We start from the raw sequence: 12,326 nt of genomic DNA, 5'->3' as shown, positions 1-12,326 counted from the left end.
GAGTGCACTTATGCACTTGGTAGACAATGAGCTAATTGAATAACTGGTTGAGTCTTATGAAAAGTTGGACTATGAGAAAGCTGGTTCGAATAGCAAGCATAACAAATGCTATTTTCAGCTATATTTCACCGGATGAATTTTAAAGAATATCCACGTGTGAGGTTACTAGAGATGCTTGGGTAATTTTAGAAACCACACATAAGGATATCACTGCTCTTAAACTTTCGAAACTTCAAAGATTGACCAGAAATTTTAAAACTCTTCGCATGGAAAAGAATAAAACTTTTGATGAGTTTTATACAAAACTTAGTGATATAGTGAACTTTACTTTCAACCTAGGTGGAAGAATTCCTAAACATAGAATAGTGCGCTTCTTAGGTATTTTCCTAAAAGATTTTAGGCTAAAGTCACTATCATAGAAGAAAGTAAGTATATTGAGGATATGTTTATATGCTCATTCATAACATGATATTTTCTTTTGATTCATATTATTCAATATATCATTTACTCTCTGTTTGACAATACTGATTTATGATAAAATTTATTCATTTAAGCATTTAGCTCATGACCTCTTTAATTTTCTTTTCCAAAAATCTAAGTGAACAGATTGAGTAGGATAGTTTATTATATACCTTGCCAGTTTGTGACAAGTAGAGTGTTATTAGAGTTATATGTTAGACGAGTTTATATTATATGATAATTCGAATAACTTTTCATATTAATGTCTTTATCATTGTCATTGCTAAATATGTGACTTTGTACTTGATGTATTATGTATATATAACTGTTGTATATATATAATAGTGAGATGCTATTTAAAGATATATGTTATAACCTATGTGGAGCCCTATTAGGGGTATTAGTATTTTGTTGATACCTTGATATGAGTTATTCTTAATTTAGATGTTATGGATAAATTATAGTATTAATAAATTATAATATTGATACATGTTTTATTTGATTATCGGCAACTAACCAAGCTACCGCACATATTGCATGTGCCACGGGGATTCACGGCATTCAAGTGATTGGGTTTGTGTGTTACACAAATAATATATGCTCCGTATACTAGAACCTATTATTAGTATCCAAAAAAAAAAATATATTTAAGTTGCAAAAGGCCTCTAAAATAATTATTTACTTGGTCAACTCAATCCTATAATATAGGGATCTAGTCAAAGGCGGTGCAAATTTATTAGTTATTACTTCGTCCTTCCGACCCCATCCCGATTCTTCGTCATTAAAACCCCTTCCAAATTTAGCTTTTTCCCAAGTTGTAGGCTGGGAGTTGGTATTGATTAATTGACAGTTGGCATTTGTGGGTTCTCTCATCGGAGAAGAAGGTTGACCGTGGCCATGGCGTCGTCGGGCTCACTGCAGAAACCCGAGGAGGAGTGGAGGGCGATCCTCTCGCCGGAGCAGTTCCGCATACTTCGGCAGAAGGGGACTGAGTAAGCTTGGCTTGTCTTCTACCTCTCGTTCTTGACCCTAGCATTTGCTAATTTTATATAGCTTCTTGTTTGTTTTGTAATTTAAGGTGATTTGGGTTGGTTTCTTTGATGTTTTTGATGTGGCGTATGCCGAAATGGTAGCTTTCTCACATTATGGTTGTCCAATTTTGATTCAGCAACGTGGGGTTGACTTCTATTTCTTGAATGGTTATTATTGATAATTTTGATGATTTATGGAATTTTTGTGTCTTTTTTCTCATCTGCAGTTTATAACCTGGTAGATTAATTATTTCTATACTTTCTAATGTGTCTTACTATGTGATTGAGATGAAGATATGGACTCAAGATTCCGTTTGACTAGCCCAAACATATGGATTTCATGTTCAATATTGGATGTGCTACCTCTTTGGCTTGTTTATTGACAATGATCTTCTTCAACTTTTATAATTGACTCAGAAACGATCATTTCCAACTCATTTATTGATCTTCTTCAACTTTTGTGGTGTTCATTTATGGGGAGTTCTTCGTTATATTTTATATTATTTTCTAATTCATATGGTCAGTGCTTAAATGATTACTATCTTATTTAGAACCCATTTATTAGAAGCTTTGTCCTTAGATTTTCTTACAGCTAATTAACTATTGATTTTTATCTTTTGGGTACCGTGGGTTTGGACCATGGTTCCCAGTTTCGGCCGGATCTGCTGTAGCCAATCCCAATCCTACCCTGAAATTAGTCTATTGACTAGTTTCGGTGGGGTATTGGCCGGATTAGGGGTGCTCATGGGCAAGGCTTGGCCTGGACAAAATAAAACTGGGCTCGGGCTTGGACAAGGCCTGGCCCAGTCCATTCTTAAACTAGTATTAGGCAGGGTTGGGGCTCGAGCTTGGACAAGGCCTGGCCCAATCTAAATTATTATTGGACCAAGTCCGAGCTCAGGCCGAGTTCAAATTTTCTAACCCTATGAGTCTATGCCTATGTTATTGGCTAGGTCAATTTTGAGCAGACGGACAAACTATGTCTAATTGAATCTAAATGTTTCAAAATAATATTTTTATATGTTAGAAATATTCTGTATTCCTGAAAAGAACATTTTTATATAATTCAAAATTTTCTAAATGTTCTCACTTTTATATTTGTTTTCCATCTCGGTCAAGTTAATCACAATCGAATTTTGTTACCGTTGCTAATGCTCCGTAATAAGCATAGTAATGAAAACAAATAGACTTAATTACACTTTGCTCTCCTATACTTTAACCTAGTATCACTGTGCCTTTTGTACTATAAGACTGTATAAATATCTTCCTAGATTTTTGAAAAGCTATTATCTCTTAGACACCGTTAACAGATACCATAAAATTACCTTTCTATCCTTATATTGTTAGAGAAAAATATTAGATTTTATTAGCTGATAATTAAAAATTACCTATCTACCCTTACCTACTACCGATTGGACTACTTTGTCTTGTACTCCACCTAATGCTGTCAAATTGCTAGTTGTGCCCAGTTGAAAGAAGTGAGAATGAGAGACGTTTCACCTTCTTCCTTTTCTCATCCCATCTTCTCTTCCTTTTCCTCTTCTCATCCCATCTTCTTCCCTTATTTTTCTCGTTTGTTTCCCTTCTTTTTCCTCTTTAACCGCTAAGGAAGGAGAGAGATGTTTTAATCCACCATTATCTTATTAATTAGACTGCTAACTTGTGTTGAATATTTACAAAATAAACTAGGAAATGGATGTTGTAGTTTCTTTTGTTACAATTCTGAATTTCTGATGCATAATTAGGTACTACTTTCAATACATCTTGGATGTCTCCCTATGAGTAGAAATTCATGCACAAAGCTTCTTTTCAATGACAAATAAAAATAGCTAAAACTCCAAATTCGACGGTTACAAACACTACACTGAGCCTTCTGGTTATTATATATTCCATGTCTATTGAGATATGAAGGGAAGTGTCCAAGATGACTGAAACTTTTTCCTCTTAGAAGCCTGAGGAAGAGAATTTTGTAGTTCAGCATAAGGAAGGAGATAAGGGCAAAATTGTATAAAAATTATATTTTTGACTTTCACCCTATTTGAAAATAATATATTGTTCATGTGCTTGAAACATGGGTTTTAACTCATGGAATGCTTAACATATGAGTTTAGTTATAGCTTTTAAAAATCTAAAGAGATATTTATATGCTTTTATAGTACATGGGGAAAAGTGATACCGAGTCAAAGTATAAGGGGTTAAAGTATAATTAAGCCAAACAAATATTTAACGTTTAAGGAATATAAGCAATTAAATACGATCTAAGGAATTTAAATTTAAATCTAATAGACATGGATCGAACTAATTGTAGACAGATAGGCTAGAGCTCAAAAGACGAGCTATTATCTATGGGCCTTAATGGATGGGCTGAGGGCTAAGGGCTTAGGCTAGGGTAGGCTGGGCGTTACAAGCTTGAGCAGAGTCGGGTTTGGACATGGCTTGACCATGAGCCAGTCCAATAGACTTTCGGGTCGGGTTAGGTCGAGTCCAAAGTGGGCTTGGACAGACTATGGCTCGATTTTATTGGGTTGGGCATGGACATGCTTTTTGAGCATCCCTAGGCTGGATTGGCCGATGCCTGATCAGGATCAACCAAGTTTCGATTGTTTCGATCAAAATGAACTGAATTAGGAGACAGAAAGGAAGAAAAAGAGGGGGGATAGCAAGAAAGAAAGGGAGAAAGAGGGAGAAGAGAGTGAAAATCTTATTAGAGAGAGGTCAACAGAGTTGGATCTATGTCGTAAGAGTTCGTTGGAGGTCGACGGTGATAGATCTAAGTCGAAGAGCTCGCCGAATGTTGATGAAGGTTGGAACTATGTCGGAGAAGCATTGTTAGGAGAGAAAGGGAGTACGAGAGGAAGATGGGTGTGTGGGAGCGGGGAGAGAGGGATAGGGAGAGGTTGGGATCTGAGTTTTTTTTGGAGAGGGAGAGTGAGAATAGAGATATGGAGGAGAGTTGGTAGGAGAGAGGGAGAGTTAGTGGAAGAGTTAGTGGGAGAGTGGGAATGTTAGAAAAAAAATTATTTGTATGAAAGGGGAAAGAGAAAGAGAGTGCATGAGGGGTAGAAAAAAATATTTTTATTTTTATTTTTTAGACTTCATATGAATAATTTATGTTTATATTTTATTAAATGAATCAATTAAATGAATCAAAAATACAAAAAACACAATTCAGCACAACATTTCCTGAAAAATCACACAGAACCAAGTCGAGAGAGTTATTCCCTACAATGCCCCCACATATTCAGAACCATTTGGAAGTATTAGATCTTTACTAGATTGGGTAAAATGGGCAGTCTATAATCAAATAAGGTCTTTGATAGCCTAGAAGGTCTCAGTGTTGTAAATCATTCAGAAAGAGAGATAATCAGGCTTAGGCTTATGTAAGATTAATTGTGTACACAGAATAGCAGTAATTAGGGCAAATAAATTGATTAGAAATTTTTTTATTAGCATTATATAGTTTTTGAGACTTGCAAAAGAAATCACAGATGAAAGGTTCATCGATACTGCTTAGGATGTCATCCCGAGTGCAGATTGATCATTGGACATGCTCATTCACTCGAGTGGAAGTTGACAAAAATCTGTGTAGGTGGACTGGATGGAGATGGGACGTGCAACAAGTCCTCGGTCTACTGTTTTAGGCTTGGAATTTAACCTTGACTTGGCACTTGAGGCTCCAAATTTACACTATAGAAGACTTTTTTTCCAATGACCTTGATAGAAAAGGGAAGCTTTCATTTGTAAGTTCATCTCTGTGAGCATCTCATGATATCCTATTTATGGGGATCTGTAACTCCTACAGTTACAAGAGGACAACTACATAACTTTTGGTTTAGAGGTACAAGATGATATTGAGACACATGGTCGTCACAATATCTAAAGTTATAAGATGACTCGGTTCAAAAGTAGTAAAACAACTCCAAGAGTGGCATGAATTCTACACCAAGATACAAGAGACATCTTAGGAGACAATAAACAAATTGTTAGCTAATCTAATAGGCCTAGAGTGCCCTAGTCCCCCCACTCCCCGCCCCTAAAAAAAATCTCCCAAGTTACTCTAAGCTAGTAGAGTGGGCTACTATCTATCTCGCTTTACTTGGATAGACCCTTATGTCTAACTACTCAATGGTGCCGACAATTGGCAGAGCCCATGAGGTGCAAGAGTCATTGCCCCTCAAAATTGAAGCATAACATGCATTAGCAACTAGTTCCAATAAAAATCTCGAAGAGACTAGGATGTGGCCCTATTATTCAATGAATAGACACATGGCCTCCTTATTTCATTTCAAGACCAATACAGAAGGTCGAAATCTCAGGTAAATTGAAATATCTACCACTAAATACACGTGGTGCTCTTGTAGAAAGCATGGATCCCAAAATCAGGTAATCCTGAGTTGGATCGGCCATAACCGATCCCAATCAGACTGGTTTCGGTCTGGCCGATCCCAATCAGACCGAATTTGGTCTTGTTTTGACAAGTCCGGCTTCCTCTATTTTGAGTCTCACTTTACTATATAGCAAATATATGGAAAATTTAGTTGCATAAGACTGTAACTTCTATTTTCCACCCAGCAGCTGGTCCTTTTAGCCTCATTAAACTCTCTTGCCTTAATAAGCCTCATTCCCTCATTAGGAAGTTGATTATAAGATTTGCATAAGTTACGAGCAATGTGATTCTTAGTCAGTCTGTTTGCTATCTCTGTAGCTTATCAATTGATTACCAAGTCATGATAGCTTTTGAATCGTGATTTTTGATATATTTATCTCCTACAACAAGTATACCTCAATTTAGTAAGTCCTGAAATGAAGTCACATACATTTACAATTTCATATGTCAATGTCCATATGTGTTGGGGCTTAATTAAGGACAATGGGAAACCTGCCACTTAGTTTTGAGACTTGGATACTTGCAATTTATATATGGGACCAGCCATAGAATTAGTGTGGTACACTTTCATGTTTCACAAGATATAAGAAAATCTAGTTTTTATAAAGAGGAAGAAAATTTGACAGAGTTCAATGTTGGAGCATTAAAGATCAACAACATTTTTTAGACTAGAGAGTCGCTAGTTTGTCCTTAGGAGTCTATTAAGTCTAGCAAGGATCAAGTTGTTTTGGGTTATTTCTATATTTCATCATTTGTTTTACATGCTTACATGTACATTCTTAACTTTTGTGTTTGGCTCTGTTTTTAGGTTCAACTTAGGTCTTTAGGTCAACCAATTAATGTCTCTTTTGACCTAACACAACCTAGGAATTTGAGTTTAATTATCACTTCAGTTATTCTTCTTATTAGGGATATGATCTCCAAAGTTGTATCATTCTGAATTACAAGCAAGGTGCAAGTGATGTGATATTTGTCAAGGGATCTGGGGACTATGTTAAACAACAGAAATCATTTAGCTTAGATTGGGAGCTCAAATTAACTCATGCATCCACTTAAAGAACTAATAGCAGTCACATGAGTAGCTCTCCTCAGATATGGCTTTCATGTGTTACCATCTATTCATTTCAGTGATGACGAGCAATTGACTGTGAATTGATCACTTCGTTTAGGTACCGAGGAACAGGCGAATACGATAAGTTCTTTGCTGATGGCATTTATATCTGTGCTGGTTGCGGGACTCCTCTTTACAAATCCACTACCAAGTTCAACTCTGGATGTGGCTGGCCAGCATTCTACGAGGGATTTCCTGGAGCCATAAAACGGACGGTGTGTTTCTCTCCTCTCTCATATATTGCATTGCTAACACGTTTATTGTCACTTCTTTTGATAATAAATCAGCTGAGACTGGATGATTGTTTCAGCCGGATCCTGATGGGAGGAGGACGGAGATCACTTGTGCAGCTTGTGGCGGCCATTTGGGTCATGTGTTTAAAGGCGAGGGGTTTAAGACGCCTACCGATGAACGTCACTGTGTCAACAGCGTTTCGATCAAGTTCATGTCCGGCTAAAAATGTGTCTTTTCTTCAGGTTTAGATGTTATGCAGACCATAATAGGACTGAATAATGTTGTATTGTTTACCTACTCGTGATTAAGAATGTGTTCAGTTGCACATGTTATACTCATTCCTTCTTGTTATACTTGGTTGAAACTAGCAAGTTGCTAGAAGATAGTTTTTGTGAATATCTACCAAACTCCGCGGGAGAAATAGCATTCCTAAACTAACTACATTTAAACATATATGAAATAACGTCTAGACACACGTATGTATCTAATTCCTAGGCAATGATATTACTCATTTGCTTAAGTAAAAAATAGAAGAAATATTAAAAAATAAAAGTAAAGATGTACACTAAGATTTTAACGTGGAAAAATCCAAACGGGAAAAAATTACGGATCTAAATTCGGATCAAAACTAATCACTAGAATAGTAGCAGTTACAAGACTGACTCATAAAACAACCCGTCGTTCCCGACGACTTTATTCCTCTCAGTCTTGCTCGCTAGAACTCACGATTCACCGCTTCTCGTGATTGATATTCAACCTCAGCAGCCCTCGAGATTGATCTTTCGTCTAAATAGCCCTTAAGACGAAAGATTAAGCCTTATAGAAGAGTTAGACCTTGTTGGTTAAAGAAACGATGTAGCCTCAAGAATTCTCCTTCAAATTGCTTCACCAACCCACCTAGAGTTAGGGCATCACAATACTTATATATGATCTCCAAGATAGAGCCAAATCCAAGTGTTATCCAAACTCACGAAAGTCCAAAATTTGCAAACTTCGTAGATGCGTTCGAATGCGGCCCTGGTGCGTTCGAACGACTTGACTTGATCTCAAGTGCATTTGAATGGACCCAAGTGCGTTCGAACGCGGCGGCTTAATTTTCACGGGATGTGTTCGAACGGCCAAGAACACTCTTCTAGATGTGTGAACGCGCAGTGAACGTAACAAGGTGTGTTCGAACGGCCCGCGTTCGAACGCGCGCAGAAACAACACTTACTATTTGTGCGAACGCCTGCGCTCGCGTTTGAACGCGCTTGTGAACGCTACTTTCTGTCTGTGCGAACACCTATACTCGCATTCGAACGCGCTTGTGAACGTTGCTCTCTGTCTGTGCAAACGCTAGCGTTCGCATTCGAACGCACTTGAAAACACCAATTACTGTCTGTGCGAACGCGCTCTGAACTCAAAAACTTTTCTCTTTTGATCTTGCAATTCTACAAACCAAATACTTTCTAGACTTGTATAAATGCTCATGTACATGTATAAAAATACTTAGAATATTTTTTACACAATTACCAACACTAAAAACCTAACAATATAGAAAGATAAAGTCCAAGTCAAATTTAAGAGTTAAAAGTCACAAATTAAATTCATGTCCATTTAGCAAAATTGAATCATATTAGATTTAGAAAAATCAATTAAGAATCAAACTTTTAAATTAAAATTGAGTTGGAGATAAAAATCCTAATTCTACCTTAACTATGAAAAATGCAAATGACGTGCGAAAATTTTAATACGATTATAAAATAAAAGGCAGAATACCAGTAGGAAAATTTAGCCACACATCATTCACATGTTTTAAAATTTAGCTACACATCAAGACATGGTTTTTTAAGTGGAAAATCTTTCTTGTCTAGAGAGAAAAAAAAATCACGGACATGCTTCAAACTGAGCTGAGCCTAAACTTATTTTGAGGCTCGATTTAAATTTAGAGCCGAGCCTAAGCCAGAGTTGGCTCGATAGAAGAAAGGAAGAAAAGGAAGAAGAGGAGAAAGAGGAGAGGAGCCGGTGGGGAGGGGCTTAGCCGCTGCTAGTCAGCCTTTTGCCGACTACTCGGTTCTGGTGAACCCGAGTCAAAAAGGAAGACAAAGAGAGAGAGAAAAAAGAAGAGAGAAGAAGAGAGAGAGGAGAGAGGAAGCTCACTAGCACTATTTAGTAGTTTGGTAGTGGAGGTGACGGCGACTGTCTGAGGTGGCTGGCGACAACATACCGAGAGGGAGAGGGAGAGGGAGTTTGAGAGAGAACAAGAGTGATAGAGCTTGAGAGGGAGAGAGAGATAAAGAGAGAGGTGGAGGCTGAAACGGACGGCAGTTGCGACGGGCGGGCTTAGCCTGGTTGGCCGAGTCGGTAACTGGGGGCATGTGGCACCCTCAACACGCGTCCACTACTTGCTTGGCACGAGCTCGTGTCGTGCAATAGCTATTTATTCTTTTCTTTTTTTCTTTCTTTTTGTCTCTCTCTTCTTTCTTTTTTTTTCATTTTAATTTAATTTTATTATTATTATTATTATTATTATTTGATCTTGGTTATTACATTTGAATTTAAGATACAAAAAACATGTAATGATTTGTACCTAGAGTCGTTCAATCTCGAGAAAAAAAAAACCTAAGACTATTTCAGAGACTCAATGTAATTAAAAAACTAGGGAAATTAGTATATAACACCCTGCCTTTTAATGAAATTTGCATTTACACCCTACATTTTTACTATTTACAAATCGAGCCCTATAATTTAGGGCATTTGTGCAGAAAATATCTTGCCGTTAGATCTTTTAGTTAAATTTAACCAAACCCTTGGGTTAAATTAATTGTACTAAGAAGATTATAAAAATACCCTCAACCTAACCCAACTAAACCCAACCCAACCCAACCCAACTAAACCTAACCAACTAAATCCAACCCAAACCAACTAACCAATTAAACCCAACCCAAACCAACTAACCAACTAAACCCAACCCAACCCACTAACCAACTAAACCCAACCAACCCTTCTCCACCGTCTGATCTAAACCCAATCCTCCTCCCTCCTCCCTTCTCCCGCCTCATTCTCTCCTCCCTTCTCCATCCTCATCATCCCCACCTCCCTCGCCGGGATCCGGCATTCGCGACATGATGGCGGGGAGCGACGTGATGGGCAAGGTGTTGGACACTGGGTTTGGCCTGAGATCGGGGACTCTGCCACTCGGCTACGCTAGGGTTTGGCCTGAGATAGGGGGCTCTATCGCTCGGCTACACTGGGGTTTGGTCCGTGATTGGGGACTTCGCCGGGATTGGGGACTCAGCTTCTCGGACGAGAGTGCGGCCTCGCCCGTCATGGTCGTGCCCTCGGGGTCAATGCTTGACCACTCCAGATCCCCCTCGAGGATGCCGGATCCCTCGTCAAGGACGTTGGCGAGGGTGGTGGTTGCGTTGTCATCCCGTGGGTCAACCTAAAGGTATTTTAGGCATTTAAGGTATTTAAAAAATAAAATATATATAATTAACGGAATATTCTGACGGTTTTAGTTGAAATCTAACTCATGGTGTTTTCTACACATTCTAAATCATAGGGCTCGATTTGTAAATAGTGAAAATGTAAGGTGTAAATACAAATTTAGCTAAAAGACGGGGTGTTAAATACAAATTTCCCTTAAAACTAAAAGAAATCAATTTGATGAGATGTACAAAGTGGAACTTGAACGTGTCAAAATCTTCACACAACAACTAGAAGAAAATTAAAGATAAGATGAAGACTGCAGAGGCTAAATTAGATCGATTCCTGAAGAAGGTGACGTTTCTAAAAGAGAAGAACAAACTAGATGACATTTTAAAGGCTCAAATTTCTGGAAAAGATAAGTATGGACTTAGATACACCTGTAATTCAAGTAATAATAGAACTGTCTTTGTTTCTGCAAGTATTCAAAATGGAGAAAACTTGAAACCAATATTTGTACCTTCAAAGCAAACTTGGACGAACATCTCAAAGTCGAAGTTGTATCAACAACGTGGTGAATCTTCAAAGGTGAAAAAGGTAAACATGAGACACACTACTCAACAAAAGACAAGTAGACAAATGTTTATACCCACATGTTATCATTGTGGCATTCCAGGGCATATTAGACTTAATTGGAAATTATTATAAAAACCTAGGATTGCTTTCATTTATGAGATGAAAACAAAGTCTATTTGTTAAGAAAAGTGATTTGAAAATTAGAGTTATTCTATGTTTTGTGATTCTCTTGGTATTAAGCATAAATTTTTAGCACCCATAACTCCATGACAAAATGGGATTATGGAAAGAAAGATTCGTGTTGTGTAGGAAATGGCGAGGGTTATGTTGCATGCTAAAAGGTTCTTTAAAGGTTTCGAGCCGAAGCGGTAAATATGAATTGTGGAAATGGTGAGGGTTATGTTATATGTAATCAATCGTATCTATCTATGACCAGGTACGAAAATGATAGCATATGAATTATGAAAAAGATAAGAAACTCAATGTAAATATTTATGAGTGTTTGGTAGCAAATGATATATCTTGTGTGATTGAAAATATTTGCTAGGAGTAGTGAGGCCATATTCTTAGGGTATTCTAATAATAGCAGAGCTTATAGAGTATTTAATTTTGACGGGTAGTGGGTGTTAGGGTTATAGATGTGGGTGATGGTAGTGGTGACGGGTGGAGTGGATGTTAGGGTTATAGATGGGTATGGAGATGAAGGTAGATTGTGGAAGTGGTTAAAGGATGTAGACGAAGGAAACGAAGTGGTCGAGATCCCAAAGAAGAGGGGTGGCTCGACAATCAAGGGAGAATAGAAGTTAGGAGAAGCCTTGCCAACGATAGAGGTGGAAGGTTGGTGAAAAGGGAGGAGGGAGAAGTCTAGAGAGAAAATAAGAGGCAAGAAACCATTAATCCAATTCCATAATGAATTTGGCTGCCATCCACATATATATAGAGGCTAGCCAACAAGTCCTAAAACAATATGAAACCCTAATTCTAGAGGATTTTCGTCGATCGCGTTCGAACGCGCCAAAACACGTTCTCTGTAAGTGCGAACGTGATGCAGGCATTTGAACGTGGACGTTCGAACTCGCTCGACCGTATTCGAACGCACCGTATGCATTCTCTGTATTTG

At 37.9% G+C, this 12,326-nt stretch overlaps 1 protein-coding gene across 1 annotated transcript; it reads left to right on the top strand.

Moving 5' to 3' along the window:
• The first annotated feature begins 1,226 nt into the window (after positions 1–1,226).
• Positions 1,227–7,560, top strand: LOC140790914 (peptide methionine sulfoxide reductase B5-like). The gene is made up of 3 exons (XM_073141225.1): positions 1,227–1,451; positions 7,047–7,203; positions 7,299–7,560. Exons 1-3 carry the CDS (start codon positions 1,357–1,359, stop codon positions 7,443–7,445), a joined length of 399 nt encoding a protein of 132 aa, XP_072997326.1. The 5' UTR covers positions 1,227–1,356; the 3' UTR covers positions 7,446–7,560.
• The last annotated feature ends 4,766 nt before the right edge of the window (positions 7,561–12,326 follow it).

This window comes from Typha latifolia, chromosome 6 (genome assembly GCF_019914945.1).
Source record: "Typha latifolia isolate L0001 chromosome 6, TyphaL0001v2, whole genome shotgun sequence".
Lineage (NCBI taxonomy): Eukaryota > Viridiplantae > Streptophyta > Magnoliopsida > Poales > Typhaceae > Typha > Typha latifolia.
Note: the sequence above shows the minus strand (reverse complement) of the source record. Positions and strands in the feature narration are given on the sequence as shown.

Coding starts and splice junctions, on each gene's coding strand:
- LOC140790914 (XM_073141225.1), top strand. CDS start 1,357: ATGGCGTCGTCGGGCTCACTGCAGAAACCCGAGGAGGAGTGGAGGGCG. Junction 1,452..7,046: donor CTTCGGCAGAAGGGGACTGA/GTAAGCTTGGCT, acceptor CACTTCGTTTAG/GTACCGAGGAACAGGCGAAT. Junction 7,204..7,298: donor CTGGAGCCATAAAACGGACG/GTGTGTTTCTCT, acceptor TGATTGTTTCAG/CCGGATCCTGATGGGAGGAG.